The sequence below is a fragment of the Acomys minous genome (assembly GCF_964271855.1).
Source record: "Acomys minous genome assembly, chromosome: 1".
Lineage (NCBI taxonomy): Eukaryota > Metazoa > Chordata > Mammalia > Rodentia > Muridae > Acomys > Acomys minous.
Window position 1 is genome coordinate 59,019,382 of NC_140483.1, and position 15,656 is coordinate 59,035,037.

A 15,656-nucleotide genomic window follows, 5' to 3' on the forward strand; every position below is an offset into this window, starting at 1 on the left:
CTGGGAACCAGGTAGCCGACATTTGGGTGTGTGAGTCTGTGGGAGTGTGTAAAGAGTGTACACAGAAACTGCCACACCCACACCCCACATACCACGATAGGGTGGAGTCATGTGTCGCTTGCAATCCTAACCGTCTCATCATTCTCAGAAGTTTTGATCTTTGACAGCAATGAGTCCCTAAGGATGCAGACCAGAGGTGATCGGAGGAGCTAAAGGGCACTTCAACAGCATCAATCACGCACTCGCTCCTCCCTTCCGGGCATCCGGGCATCTTCATAGGATATACTACTAAAAGGGAAGGAGGGTCGTGTCTGGCCATGCCTGGTCATTAGGGCCACAAGACCTACCCATGCCACTCAAAGCCTGTACAGTTTGTTGGGGGAATTTGGAGGAAGACTTGGTCTCTATTATTAATAGTTATGATAAACTCCCTTGTAAAAGAAAAAAAAATAAGAAGTATCACATATTATTGCCAATAGTTCATGCTGGTGTTTTGGAAGATGCTTTAGAATTCCAGAGGCCTAAGCCTGAATCCCTGACAGTGACAGCAGATGTCTGGAGTGCTAGGGAGGCAGTGACAGCAGTACGGAGTAGCAACCTGACTAACCCGAGGACTGTAGTAGGTGAGCAGTATCATGTGCCCAGCATCAGCTGGTACTAAATGGTAGAAGGATTCTGATGCAGCACTTCCTTTTAGGGTGGCTGGAGGGGTGTTTCTAAGATTTCCCTCACTTCTAATAGTCTGTGTATGGGTTGGGTTTCCATCACCAGAACTGAGAAAATCTGAAAATTTTCTTAAAAAGAAAAAAGAATAAAAGATTGTGTGTGTGTGTGTGTGTGTGTGTGTGTGTGTGTGTGTGTGTGTGTGAGTTCAGAAGTCCTTGGAGGTCAGAACAGGGTGCTGGATTCCCTGGAGCTGGAGCTGGAGTTACGGGTAGTTGTGAGTGGGTGTTGGGAATTGAACTTGGGTCCTCTGAAAGAGCATTACACACTCTTAACCATGGAGCCACCTCTCCAGCCTTCTGGAAAACTGAAGACATTTGAGAGACAGGGAGAAGTTCGGAAATGACTGTATATTTAGAACGCTCCTGGGCTGGTCTTGCAGCTCAGGGTTGACTTGCCCTGAAACCAGCCAGGGAGCAGGAAGGAAGGACAGCATCAGGAAGAGCAGAGACTCCACGCTCACAGGCCACAGCACTGTCTATCACTGTATTCGTCACGTCCATGACAAGGACTCTTCGAGGTAGAAACGGAGGGGTGTGTGGTCATTTATTCAGCATTCTCAGACCAGGGAGTGGCCCTGCTATCAGTGAGCTATGAGATCTAGAGACAGAGATATGTCCTACACTGTAAGAAGTGATGGGGGAGGCAGTGAGTAGAGATACTGAACCAGGCCCCTTGGCCTCAGGCCCCGAGAGAGGGCCACAGCAAATACAAGCCAGTCTCCATTTACTGCAGAAACCTACCCCATATTTCATGCTACTGTTGTCACCAGCTCAGTGTAAGTCATCTTTTTTGTTTTTTCGAGACAGAGTTTCTCTGTATAGCCTTGACTGTCCTGGACTCACTTTGTAGACCAGGCTGGTCTTGAACTCACAGCGATCTGCCTGCCTCTACCTCCCAAGGGATTAAAGGCGTTGCGCCACCACGGCCCGGCTGTCATTCATCTTTTTAAGCTGCTTTTACTTCTGTCTCATTTTGGCTTTGCTTCTCAGGTTTGGCCACTCTGCTCCACTCAGTTCAGAGAACAGGCTGAAGAACTTTATTTTACACTTGTAAAATCTCAACCAAGAGCAGAGTTCTGAACAGTGACTCCTTGTGCTACATAAATAATGTCAGTGATAATGGAAGCCCCCCCCTTACACACACACACACACACACACACACACACACACACACACACACACACACACACAGGCATGCGCACACACCTCTCCTGATGAAACTAATCTTCAGAACAACCCATGCAAGGCCTCAAGAGCACAGTAGCTGCGTACAAACAAATGCTTGGACTCAAGCCTTTTCCTTCTTCACCCCAGACAGAGAAGATGCCAGCCTTGAGCCGTAAGGCTGTAAAGGCCCTAGGCAGAGCCAGTCTCTTCTGGTGGCTTGGTGCTGGCTCTGCTGGTTGGTGGCTGCTTGCCTTACTCCTTCAAAAGTCCCAGCTTCTTCAGAGCCTCCCTCCTGTGTCCATCAGGAAGGCCCTTGGGGGATATCTTGACACTGACACAGGGGGGTCGAGGAAGCCTGTCCTGGCTCTGTCCTTTGAAGGACAGCTGCTGGGAGAGCTGGCCCTGCTCCGGGTCAACCCGCTTGCCCCCCTGGATTCCTGCAAAGTCCTTTCCCATGCCCAAGGAGGCAGGCCGGGGCCGGGAATTACGTAGGACGCTGGGTGGAACCTTGTCTAAGAGGGGGCTCTTTCCCAGAGACGTGCTAGCTCGGCAGCTGGGCTCTTTCTCAGCTGCCGAGAGATAGCTGCTCAACCCCACGCCCGAACGCTCCAGAGTATTGGATTTGAAATTCATCTGTCTCAGGCCCGGGATGCTGCTTTCCTGGAGGGTCAGCCGTGGGTCAGGCCTGGCCTGTGTCAGGGAACCGTTTGCCTTTGAGCCCTTAGGGATAAGGATGGGCGTAGACTTTGGAGCTGAACCCTTTCCTGAAGGGGTTTCCTGGGCAGGAATCCAAGCCTTGCCTGGAGAGGCCATAGGAGTGACAGCCTTCACCGCGGAAGCTTTCCCCGTTGTTGGTGCTGCAGCTCCGGGGACGAGTGCTGGAGATGGGGGCTGAATCGGGGCCCGGGCCTGGGAAGGGTTCTGAGCCCGAGGCTCCTTGACTTTGAGGGGACTGGTGTGTTTATTTACAAGCAGGCCTGGATCGTCTTGGTCCTGGGGCAGCCCTAGCTTTTCCAGAGCCTCTCTGCGGGCTTTCCTCTGTTCCTGTAGAGAAGAGGAGACGGACCCAGAGTCCGCAGCTTCAGAGTGATTTGACAGCCAGTTCTGGGGATGGCTGTGGAGACTGCCTCGGCTGCTCTTCAGAACAATATTAGGTGGCAGCCTACGAGGCTTTGATGCTGTGAGGGGAGCCTGCTGGGTATTTGGTTTGACCCCTGATGGCAGGGGATCCTCTTCAGCTTTCGTGCTCTGAAATGACTGGGCAGGAGGCAGCTGTGGTTGCTGCAGACTCTCGGTCCAGCCTTTCTCAGTGGCTTTATGGGACATAGTTTGTGAAGACATTTCCTCTTTCTTCTGGGAGCTGTCCAGAGTATGGATCTGTGGTGTGTGTCTCTGCTCTCCTCGCTCTTTAGGTGGGCTCTCTTCCCCACTGGGCTTTGGTCTAATGTCCTGGAAAGCCTCTGGTGGGGGTATAAGAACTGTGCTCAGGTCAGGGGTAGCCTCCTGGGAGGTGCCCCGAGGTTGGATGGGCTTAGCGCGCTGGCTGGTCTGCCCTTTCTCAGACTCTGCCAAGAACGCCTCAGATGCTTCCGAGACAGGGCTGTTAGTCTGGGTGGCACTTTCCCTGAGGTTCTGGCTTCTGCCAAGATGAAGGTTTCTGGGAAGGCTGTAAGACCCAGCCCTGAGGCCTAGACTGTAGGGCTCAGGAGAATCCGAGGACTGGGCCACTCTCTTTGGCGCTGGTACTTGCTGAGTGTCTATGATCTCTGGCTTTCCTGTGAGGATTAGGGAGAAAAGAGTGAAGGGAGTGAAAATGCTGCTACAGAGCAGAAAGGACATCATTCCCAGCTCTTTCCCAATGAACAGGGCTTGTTTTATTTTGTTTGCTTTTATCAGGGCCACACTGCTTTCTGGATGTCACGTAGACTAATAGATCAAGAACAGCAGGCTCTTTCAGACTGGGAATTGATTTGTCATAATGGTTGGAAGACATCACTTCTGAGTTGTTTCCAATCCTTGATCAAGGCTTTCCCAACCTTCTATTCATGCAGCGAAGTCAGGGAAAGACTTGAAGATGTTCTTTGTAGCTGTCATAGATCCCAGGTAACTGAGCCCACTGTGCCTGCTCTCAATTCCGACCTTCTACTTTCACTTTTCTCCAAGAGCCTGGATGTTTCTGTGCTAGCTAGTGCCTAGCACCAGTGTCTGGCATGGTACTTTGCCTAGTGATCTTGGCAGGTATGTAAGGTCCACTGGGCTCAGTGAACTAGCCTCAAGGCACAGTGATGTTTCCATTTCTACTCTGACCAAATGGAGGGCCCAAGGTCATGTTAATAAGTATTTATTGAATAAATAAAGCAATACTAATAGGATGGTCCATAGTTGCAGCGATTTCTAGTTATCCTGGGACACATCCCCTCACACTTATGAGTTCTCCCATCCTCTGTTCCTGAACTGGAACACCACTGGCTTTCTGCTGCCTTTGGACAGGGACCTCAAGGTACCACATGCTCCTGAGACACTCCTCTCTTATCTCCCACAGTCTTGTGCTCTGGGTCACCCAGATTAACTCCTTATGCTGACTCATTCTCTCCTGGGCTAACTACCTAGGCCTCCCTGACTCCTCCCTATATGAGGTACCTATCTCTTTTTGAGTTCTTTCTTGACAGGAAAGGGAGCGAGGCAACCCCCCTTCCTTCCTAGGCCTCTGGTATTCATAGAAAGAAACACAGTTAAGTGGAGAGTGGGGACTGACTTTCACACGAACTCTGGTGCCCCATTTTTGACCATGTCCCCTTGATGGGGAGGCCTGGTGGCACTCAGAGGAAGGATAGCAGACTACCAAGAAGAGACTTGATACCCTATGAGCATATACAGGGGGAGGAGGTCCCCCTCAGTCACAGTCATAGGAGAGGGGAATAGGGTGAAAGCGGGAGGGAAGGAGAAATGGGAGGATACATGGGATGGGATAACAATTGAGATGTAATAGGAATGAATTAATAAAAAAATTATAATGCAAAAATAAATGTGAATTGTAAAAAAAGAAAGAAAGAAAGAAAAGAAGAAAGAAAGAAAGAAAGAAGACGCTGGTTTCTCAGGAAGCTTCCTCTCTGGCTTTAGTCTGGCTAGGGAGTACAGGAGCCTGCCTGGGCCCTTGCAGCAGAGGACAAGCAAGGCAGGAAGCATTTAGGAGGTCCTGGCCTTCTGAGTGTTGACAGCCTCTTACCCTGGGGAGCCCGCTGGGTGGTGGGGAGCGCTCGGATACTTTGAGGGCTTGTGGCTGGCTCTGACTCGTCTGTGGACAGCCCGCTGTCAGCCTCAGCCTCCAGTGAGCCAATGGTCTTCTCCAGGAAGAGCAAGCACTCCTTCTCTTCAGCAGACAGGAAATCGTAGCTGCTGTCACTCTGAGGGAAGAAGGAATTGTGAAGTGGGGGGCAGGGGGGCAGGGAGAGGGCTTCTGAGGCTTGCGAAGCACACTGCAGAGCTGGAGACCTTCCCCTGGCTCTGCCCTGCCAACCAGAGGGGCTGCTTCCTGCAGCAGTAGGCGCTAAGGAGGACTGGCAGGCCAAAGCCCCTAGGGCTCAGTGCTGAAGGCCCTAGGCAGGCAGCAAGGGCGCTTTCTGTTGCTTAGTCCTGTTTAGGGGCAACAGGTCAGAAGCAACCTCAAATTTTACTCCAGTTCCATGTGATCTTAATCAATACTTCAAGAAGTATGTCTCCAATCTAACTCTGCATCATAGGGCAACAACATGGCTAAAACTTGTCTGGTATCTTGTTATCTCCTCTAACTTTTCAAAGCCCTTCTGCCTCCTTTCAACTACACCCTTGCAGGGAGGCTGGTGCCAACCACAGCCTAGGTACACGCTAAAGGGAGCCATGGGGATATATGACATTTGGCCTCCCTTGGCATGTCCCACTCCTCGCCCTAATGTCTGCGAAACGTCAGAACTGTGACTGTTGGGACCCAATGAAATCGCTGAAGAAGGTTGCCAGACAGTCCTCAAACTATATCCTGGGAAGTCAGGAAGAGGCCATGAAATCACCCTTTCAGTCATGGCTGTCCTTAAAGTTACCTATCTGCCAGATACCTAGGCTTGCCCAGCGAAGGAGAGCTCTTAAGAGTTACCTAAATAAAGAGGTTCCCCCATGGCCCTCAGGATTTCCTTTATAGATGGTCCAGTGGAACGTGACTATTTGTACTGGTGTCCGACAATCAGAAACAGGATGATGACTCTGCCCCCAGCCTCTCATGTCAAAGAGAAAAGTCTGCATATACCACAAGCGCTTTGGTGTGCAGTGTGTGTGTGTGTGTGTGTGTGTGTGTGTGTGTGTGTGTGTGTGCACTGCCTCTTCTGCTCCATGTTTATATATTAAGACTCATTATCTAGCCATCCAGGTGTGCTGGGCACACTACTGAGTTCCAAGATGACCCTGCCTCCAAAACAAACAAACAAATCAACTCATTAACTATATTAAACACCAACATTTGGTAGAAACCTTTATAATCCTTAGGTTTTCTTTTCCTTTCTTACCCCACCCCACCCACCCTCCACTTTTTTTTTTTTTTAGACAGAGTCTCATATAGCCTAGGCTGGTCTTGAACTTGTTAAGTAGCCATGGAAAACCTTGAATTTTTGATTCACCTCCCTTCGTCTGGTCTTCAGCTAGGCTTTGTATATTGTTGGGGACAAGCACTACCTACCCTCCTTCCCAGGCTGTATCCCTAGCCACAGTTTATTCCTTTCAGGACATAAAACAGTAAAGGACAAGGCCTTCATTCAGGCTTACGATGTGTGTAGTAAGGGTGATGACCAGCAAAGGAATGCTTACATTTGGATGTAAGGCATATTTAGTCCTTCACCCCAACCTTATAAGACCCAGAACTTAACTTCACGCTTAGAAAGAATACAGCTTATTATGTGCCTTCACAAACAGTTAAGCATTGTGCTTTTGGACATTGCTGTCTCTGTTCATAGAGGGCTGTTTCTTTCCTACATAGAGGCTTTATTTATTTATTTATTTTATTATTTTAAAATTTTTATTATTTTCTACATGTGTGTTTGTGGGCATGTGTGTGCTACTGCATGCGTAGACATCAGAAGGAAATGTGCAGGGGTCAGTTTCCTTCTTGTGCCATGTGGATTCTGAGAATAGAACTCCACCTTTATCTTCTGAGCCATCTCACAAGCTCTTTATTTAGAAGGTTTCACTATATAGCCCAGGGTCTCCTTACTTCCCATGTGCTGAGACTAGGTGTGTGCCAATATACTCAGCACGAATAGCTTGTTTTTCTTATTATTTTATAAGTACTGGGGATAGACACACTAGGTAATCACTAGGCAGCAACCTAGCCTCTTAGATGCTCTTTAATGTTGCTTAGCTGCTGCCTTTTAATCCCAGACACTCCCTTTTTAGGGAAGTTTATACAACTCATCTGACAAAACTTAGACTGTTCATGGAGCTCAGAAAGTCACAAGATTCACATGGCCCTGCCAGAGGTTATGTAGGCAGTAGATAAATGGAAGGAGGGAGGGAGGAAGAAAGAGAGGGAGGGGGGAGAGAGAGAGGGAGGGAGGGAGAGAGGGAGAGAGAGAGAGAGAGAGAGAGAGAGAGAGAGAGAGAGAGAGAGAGAGAGAATTTGTGGGACTATCTGCAAGTTGGTTAGGGAACTATAGAGACACAAATTTTGAGCCAGCCATCACCCATGCTGGCGTTCTTTTGGTGATGCCTCAGAGTCATCCATGTTCTTGTAAGTAACCTCCACCTTAGGCATCATCTCCTTGGTTTGCCTGTGTCCTCTCACACCTCCTCAGGAAAAGCCATACATCACACACATCTTTTGTTCCCTCTGAGAACCATTGTGATTAGGTGTGAATATTTTGCATTTTAAAACTGAGGAGACTAGCCCAATGTGGTGGTGCATGCCTTTAATTTCAGCACTTGGGAGGCAGAGGCAGAGGCAGAGGCAGAGGCAGAGGCAGAGGCAGAGGCAGAGGCAGGTGATCTCTGGGAGTTCAGGCCAGCCTGGTTGACATAGTGAGTGCTAGGCTAGTCAGGGCAACACATTAAGACCCTATCTCAAACTACAAACAAACCAACCCAAACTGAGGAGACTGAAGCTTAGAGAACCTGGGGATATGTCCAAGATACTGGGCCTTCTAAGAAGGGCATCTAGGTGTGTTCAGCCCCATAAGGGTTCCCAATCATGCTCTCTCTCTCTCTCTCTCTCTCTCTCTCTCTCTCTCTCTCTCTCTCTCTCTCTCTCTCTTTCTCTCTCTCTCTCTCTCATCCCTGACACAGGAGTACATAGCTCTGGCTGTCCTGAAACTCAATATGTAGACTAGGTTGGCCTCAAACTCATAGAGCTCGGTACCTGTCTCTTCCTCCTGAGTGTTGGGATGAAAGGCGTTTGCTGCCATGCCCAGGCATTGCAGAGAATTTTAAGAGTCCATGTGTCCCAAGAATTTACCTTCCAGTTTCTGCCACGACTTAAGTGCCCTGCTCCTTTTCTCCACCTAAGCTCTTTCTTTAATCAAATGATGGGGGTGGGGGGTGGTGAGGGGGAGGAGGGGGGGGCGTGGGTATTGATCCTTATTGCTCTCTGAGGTTGTCCCACCCAATTCTCTACAGAACCAGGGTTGACTCAGAAGGAAGAATCCAGTGAGTGATTCACTCATTGGTGAAGGAGATGAAAGAGAGGGTGCATGAGGGTGGGTGGCGCAGCAGGGCAGGGCGGGGTGGGGCAGGTATGCAGAGCAGGCCGGGGTTGCGAGAGGGAGGAGAGGGAGAGGCAGAGAGTACATACAGATCCAGAGTGGGTGGAGGCGGCGCTCATCATGCTGTCACAGCTGCCGACGCGGGTCACGGGTTCTGAGCAAGGCCCTGCTGGCCAAAGCTCCCTCTTGGGCATCGCCTGAAGCAAGGCGCAGGGGTGGTGAAAGGGGCTCCCAGAGGGGAAGGGAATGGAAGTGAAGAATGTCCCAAGCTGGGCCTGAAAAGAGAACAATCAAAGCCGAGTGTGAGCGGAGGGGCTTCGGCAAAGCTCTGCTCAGGCCCCGGGGGTTTTGTGGCGGCAAGAAACTAAGCAAGCAGAGAGCTGGAAGGGGGCCACGGACCGGTCATGTCTGAATTCCACCCCGAGCCTTGCCTGCGTGGAGCGACACAGAAGCTAGTCCGCATGCGTGCAGAAGGATGAATGTAGGGAGCCAAGGGGCAGGCTAGTCAGACGAGGGGTTCTATTCTTTCTCTTAGTTGCTTTTCCCCAACCTATGAGGCATCACCCAACCCAATACATATTACAAGGTCGAGAGCTTCTGTTCTGGGTTCGAATTCCAGTTGAGCCACTTAGGTATTTGATTTGGGGCAAATTACTTGTTAAATATGGTTAGTGTAAGGATTAAATGAGAGGCCAGTTAGCACACACAGCTCTCTTAGTGGCCGATAATCACCAAGTAAATTAACTGGGTAACTGCTATTGTTCTTATGAAAATCAGACAAGATTCATCTCAGACCAAATCAAACCTAAGCACAGGGAGCGAGAGAGAAAGGTTTTGAAGAAAAGGGGTCTGTCTAAACAGGGGGGTTACAAGCTCTTAAGAAGGTACTTCTCAAGGTGGCTTACGCAGAACACTGTGTGCAGTATATGCCCTATAATGCCAGCTGCAGTCATTGTTAATAATATCATAAACATGACATGCTGCCAAGAAGGCGAAGGGCATCTTTCTGCCCTGAGCACCTGCAGTGGTTGAGAGCGGTCCAGCTTCCCCTGTGTAACACTTGCATTCTGCCATGGCTTCCATTCACAGTGAAGGTCCCTACACTATGGCAGGTGAACAAGACGCGTGTCCAGCTTAGCTCCTCTCAATCCCAGCTTCTTTGGGGGAAAATATTTCAAGCTCAATGTGGCAACAGTAATAGCAACAAAGCAAAGCAAAAACAAAACGAAATGAGCCCCCTCGTCGCTGCTACTGAACTTCCCCAGGATTTTCACATCTGTTTGTGGGAAATAGTCCACTGGAGCTGGGCAGGTTGAGAGCAACTCTTTTTATGGAAAATGAAAATTTTAAAGAATTGTGAGCAAAATTCGTTTGCAAGGGCAAATAGAAAGTTAGGAGAGGGCTAGATTTTGTATGATTCAAGTCCATGTTTTGCCTGTAATACTACACTACACTTTAATCATTTCTGCTACTCTCCTAGTAGAATGTAAATTGTCCTGGGACAATATGTCTTATTTGAGATCTGGGGACTTGGGACTTAGATGCCATTATTCCTCTGCTAATAGATGCTCCAGTGCCAATGTCAGGTTTGGGCTAGGGTAGGTGAATCAGTCTTCCAGCCTGGCCATGCTGGCAAGGGTAAGGCCTCACATGGCTCCTCTTCTGCCTAAGAGAGGCCATTAAGTGGGGCAGGGAAGTATGTGCAAGGCACTGGGGAAAGAAAAGGCAGAGTCCCGAGCCAGACACACAAAGTTCAGAGTCTCTGAGGAGACGAGGAGGGGCCCAGGGGAGAAGGCACAACAATGAAGCTTGGGACAGCTCTGGGATTTCTGCAAGCGGTCAGTTCCTCAATGTCCCAAAACCGAAGAAAAAGAAACCCAGGAAGCCTCCAAGTCTAAGTTCAGCCATCCCAGCCATACATCTTGGCAACAGTACAGGTTCAGAGTGTACCAATCGATTTCTAACATTCTGCAAGGTTAGGGCCACTCAAAAGTGCTGTTTGGAGAGATACGTCTGCACCCGGTGCTAAGGATGGGCAGCGAGTGAGTGCTCGGGCATGTTCCCAGGGCTCTGGGAACATGGCAGAAGAGCAGGTAGAAAGACTGAAAGAGCCAGAAGTGTGTGTGTGTGTGTGTGTGTGTAGCTGTGAAACGTCACAGTCTAGGCATGGTGGAATCATTGTCATCATGAACTCTCAACAACTTCTGACGACTGCACTGGGTCTGTACAAGAATAGCCCAGCAATAGCCAAGCAGAGATGGAGGAGAGATTCAGGAAGCCCTATCTCCAACTGCTGAACTCTTTCCTAGGGATAGATTCAGGGAAAGGGGGAGTGTGACTTCATTGTACCTGGCTGGTGACCCCACCACTGGTCACAAAGATGGCTATGGATAAATTAAATGAGTTACACAACAAGGTCTCAAGTCATGAACCTTGGAAAGGGACAGGTAAGGAGGAGGGAAGGGTGCAGGTGAAATGGTAGGAGGAAAAAAGGAAGGATGTGGGAGAGAGAAACCAGGATGAATTGCACAGATGCATGAGGTAGTCCAAGAGCTAACAATACAAAAAAAAAAAAAAAAAAAAAAAAAAAAAAAAAAAAAAAAAAGAATGCTGCCTTGAAAAAGTCTACCATCTGCCTGTTGGGTGAGCTACACGGAGGCTTCTTCTTGGCTTCAACCTTCCACTCTAAACTTTTTCATGACACTTTACTTCCCATAGAGTCAGTGACTTAGAAGAATTTGCCGAATGTTTGCTTAGCATTTGTGCACACTTTATAGGCACTAGGGGCAGAACACAGTATAAGATAAAAACCATTATTTTCAAGGAGTCAGTATAGATTTAAGGGGCTATATTGGGGGTCTAGTCTTTCTTGTAAATCAGGAGTGATCAATCTCTAATGTGACTTGCTACAATTTAATATTTTCTCCAGCGGGTGAGGTGCTGCCTCTTACTTTCAGAGATTACTTCTGTTCCTTCATGCATGCTTCGGGCTGTACTATGGGTTGCTGGCTTTGTGCTTCTCCCAGGAAGCCCACTGTACTCTCATTGCTAATACAGAAACAATCTGAAGAGATCCACACAATGGGCACAGCTCTGCCTCAGGCCATCTGCATGCTAGCACTACAGAGTGCTCCTCCGATAAGCTAATCAGATCTCTAAGAGAATCTGGTGGCATTGTCTTCACTTCACAGCTGAGTAAACTGGGGATCTTCCCAAATTCCTAAGTAGGAACGCCTCACACCTACAAAGGACATCTCAAGACTGACTCTACGCCAGCATACTTAAGGAAGGATCATTGGCCACGCTGCTGCTAAACGTCCAAAGATCCCCTCATCTTCTACGTCATGCCTTAGATGCTGTGCACTGATTCAGCTTTGTATCTCCAGGCCAGTTAGTTACCCTGGCAACAGACACACAAGTAAGGAAACAGCACACACGCAGTTGCGGGTGGTGCTGTGGGTACCTCAGAATCACTGGACGAATGCTCAGCTGCTAGGACCCTATTTCCACACCTAGTTTTCTGACTCAAAGAGTCTGAGCAGAAAACGTCTTTCTCCCATCACCTTTCCACTCTTTGACCCTGCTTGGCCTGACCTAGATGCGTTGCTTCCGTCTACCAAATTTATAACCTTGAAACATGCGTGCGGTATCAGGGGAGCAATCGAAACCCTAGGCATTTCTGCCTGATAAGAAACCCGAGAAACAGGCAAAACAGTCAAGGTGAGAGTTTGGTATCGTTTCACCCTTGACCTCTTTTGGAGACTCAAGGGTAAAAGGAAGCAAGCTAAGAAATGTGCACAGCCTATAGTCAGGGCCGCCTAGCCAAAGACACATTAAATATTAACTACTTTTCTGAAACTAACCAAGCCTTGCCACAAAGTAAATAAATGGCAGGCAGAGCTGGAATCTGAGGTGGTGGGTGGGGAGAGGGCTTGATTGCCATTCTGGGCTTTCTGGATCAGACCTTCTGAACAGACTCAGGCCTCCTCACCATCCTGTCCTATGAGAATGCCCTTCTATCTTCTAAGAACTCAGAGTCACAGAGGAATACTGCTCTTAGGCAAGGGACTCCGTGCTTCTGCTGACTCGGAAATGTGCCTTGGAATACCCAGAAAACCTAACTAAAGCTCCGGAAAAGACTGAAATGTGTACCACTGGTACACTGCTAGTCTCTCTATTCCTGACACTTTTGTGGGAGGGACTTGGTAGAAATAGCCCCTGCACAGTAGAGCCTCGAGACTCTTACTACTGACAAGTTTGTCATCTGTGATGGCGAGTGAAGTGGGCAGACTCTTTGAAGCAACGGAAAGATGATATTTAAAGCTCAGGCATTCGGGACCAGAAACTAAATATATTCTCGCGTAGGGCTATCCGAAGGGCGGGGCCAAAGTTACGGGCTGGGTGCTGATCCCGTCCTAAGGATGGAGAGCTTACCTACTCCTTTCATCAGACTTCTATATGCAGCTTCCTTAGGCAGGTCCGGCAGCTGCACTATTTGGTCAGCTGGGCCACCTGAAGAAGCTCAGGGCAGAATCTCCTCCACCTGAGTCTGGTTCTCCTCTCTAAGGACTCTGCCGCTTCGCCTTAGCCCGAGCCCCACACTTGGCACTCTGGCCGGGCTCTGGTATGCTGAGATGAAATAAAATGTGGGTGAGGCCAAGCACGGCCAAGTCACTTTCCATTTTCCAGGGTCTACACCTATGAACAGGTAAAGCCGGAGATGTAGCTAGTAGACCCGAAGTACGGGAGCTCGAGTGTCTGCGCGTTTTCCAAAGCTGAAATGCTACCCTGAGCTGGAGTTTTGTCGACATAGCCAGACTTCAATTCCCCTTGCAAACAATCTAGCTCAGTTCAGACTTTACATATCTGCACAGAGTGCGCCATTATCGACTAACACACACACACACACACACACACACACACACACACACACACACACACCCCACACACTGCACCCTTTATTTAAATAAAGATAGACACTGAGCCACGGAGAATTTCCTTTTACAAATGTAATGGAAAACTAAGGTACCTGGCTCCCCTGCGTGACCCTCCCCACCGTTTCGACTCTCTGTGCTCCAATTCTCCAGTTACTCTCTTTCAAAATCACTACTTGATCTTAGTTGCTCGGAAGTGGAAATTTCCAAATTCTAAGCGAAGCTTTTTTTTTTTTAAAGACAGGTCTTGCTAGGTAGGCTAGGCTAGCCTGGAACTTGCTTTGTAGCCCAGGAGCCAGGCTTCAAACTTTCCATTCTCCAGCCTCAGCCTTCTGAGTACTATGTATGATTAAAGGTGTGCATCACCATGCCTGGCTCTGGCGTGGCTCTGGCACAATACGCTTATGTAAGTTCAATAAGCAAACAGAAGCGATGTCTCCTAGCTCTCCATAAAAATACCCCAATTCTAGACATCCCCTCTTATGCCTTAAATTTAGGCTAACTGAGAGGCTTGAGCAGCAGAGATGAAAACCCCGGGTTGGGTGTAAAGGAAAACACTCTTGCAGCACTTCCCAGCACAACCTTGTAGCCTTTTAAGCCTTTCCCTTAAAATTCTTGCCCTTGCTGCAGAATAAGCACTACTTGGGTAGTGATTAACTCACCTTCTCTGGGTTGGGGGTCTGATGAGAAGAAAGTGACGCCCTTCTATTGCACAGGGCCGAGATGGAGGCGGCTTGCCTCTCCCGTGCTTGTGGCAGCGGCAGCGGCTCCCACAGGTTTCTTCTTTTGACCTCCTCCTGACTTACCTAGACAGGTAAACGCTTCACCGCTGCTGCCTGGACACACCCTGCTGCTGACTCTAAGCCAATCCTAGCTTCCCTCCCTACTCCTCGTTCCAGCTGTTCAGGCAGAGGAATGAGCAGGGAGGTGCTTCTCTGTCCTAGCCAATCACCTCCTGACCCCCGGCCCTCATCCCACCCCCCCTTTTTTTTTGCTTAAAACCAATAGAGAGCTAAAAAGAAAGGGTAAAAGTAGTAAGTTAGAGTTGGTTTGAGCTGAGAATGGAAGGAGAAAAAGGAGTTTGCCAGGGCGGAAGCCTGCCAATGGAACTTGCTTTTCCTTGAAGTGATCACAACGGTCCTGGCTGGGCACTATGCAGCTCTCTGGGCCCGCTGGGATCCGGATTTCCTGTGAAGACTAGCCTTCTTTCGCACGAAGCTGAAAGTATTCTCCAGGCGAATATTCTGCGGGGTCGGAGGGGGGGGGCGCTGGTTTTGTTCCCGGCTTTTCTAACTGCTCAGAGAGAGAGAGAACATATCCAGAGGGGGTTTGGGATCTAAAGGGTAGAGGTGTGGCGAAGTCACCCACTCTTCAGACCTTTTGACAGCTGTCCTTTTCTAGGCTTTTTGTTTGTTTTTAAATGCTTGGATAGCCAGAAGGGGCAGAGTCATTTGGCTCGCTGGTCTCCTTTGGCTTCTTAGAGAAGGCGGCCATGGATATTAAATAAAAATAAAGTCAGCTACCAACCAGTCTGGCAAGTAAGTCTTGGTGTATGGAGAAGAGAGTAGGTCAAGGAATCCCCGGCTTCCAGGAAGAAGGTCCCCTCCTGGTACAGAGGCCAGAGGCCACTCATGCTGGCGGGACTTCTGCTTATTTCCCTGAATGCGGCTGCAGTAACTACCGACTTTAAAGGTATTTCATTTGCTAGCAGTAAATAGAGAAATTAGGAAAAAAAATCATGCACGAATTGCCCACTTTAAGCCCTCGCTGTGTGCTGGGTATTAAGCATTTGCATGCCTTATTTAATTTTTGCTTCAACTTAAAAAACTTTGGCATGGTCTCCATCTGCACTTCACAGGGAGGTTACGGGACACGCCTGATATTACACGGCTAGTAGGTAGTAGAGTGGACATGTTCTTTCAGGCTGTCCCTCTCAGGCTGCTTCTCAGGTACTGTTCCCGAGCCTGTGATTGGATGCCCCGATGAAAGCAACGCTAAAGGAGAAAGGGCTTGTTTGGAAGGTCCTGGTGATAGGAGCTTCATACAATGGTATGCCCAGGCAGGAAGCAGAGATGGCTAGTGGTCGCCTCACTTCCTCCTTCTGATTCAGTCGT

The 15,656-nt window shown here is 48.9% G+C and overlaps 1 protein-coding gene across 3 annotated transcripts; it reads right to left on the reverse strand.

Annotated features, from left to right (window-relative positions):
- Window positions 1-1,739: 1,739 nt before the first annotated feature.
- On the reverse strand, window positions 1,740-14,422 carry LOC311595621 (specifically androgen-regulated gene protein). Of its 3 annotated transcripts, none has more exons than XM_084778517.1 (5): window positions 14,205-14,422; window positions 9,628-9,765; window positions 8,698-8,883; window positions 5,119-5,296; window positions 1,740-3,667 (listed from the first exon to the last, which is right to left on the reverse strand). In XM_084778517.1, the coding sequence occupies exons 3-5, from the start codon at window positions 8,800-8,802 to the stop codon at window positions 2,145-2,147; spliced, it is 1,806 nt and encodes a 601-aa protein (XP_084634643.1). In that variant the 5' UTR covers window positions 8,803-8,883; window positions 9,628-9,765; window positions 14,205-14,422; the 3' UTR covers window positions 1,740-2,144. The 3 variants fall into 3 exon arrangements, with proteins under 3 accessions (XP_084634643.1, XP_084634642.1, XP_084634641.1); XM_084778516.1 differs by lacking the exon at window positions 9,628-9,765 and adding an exon at window positions 13,043-13,237; XM_084778515.1 differs by lacking the exon at window positions 9,628-9,765 and having other exon boundaries at window positions 14,205-14,421.
- Between the last annotated feature and the right edge of the window lie 1,234 nt (window positions 14,423-15,656).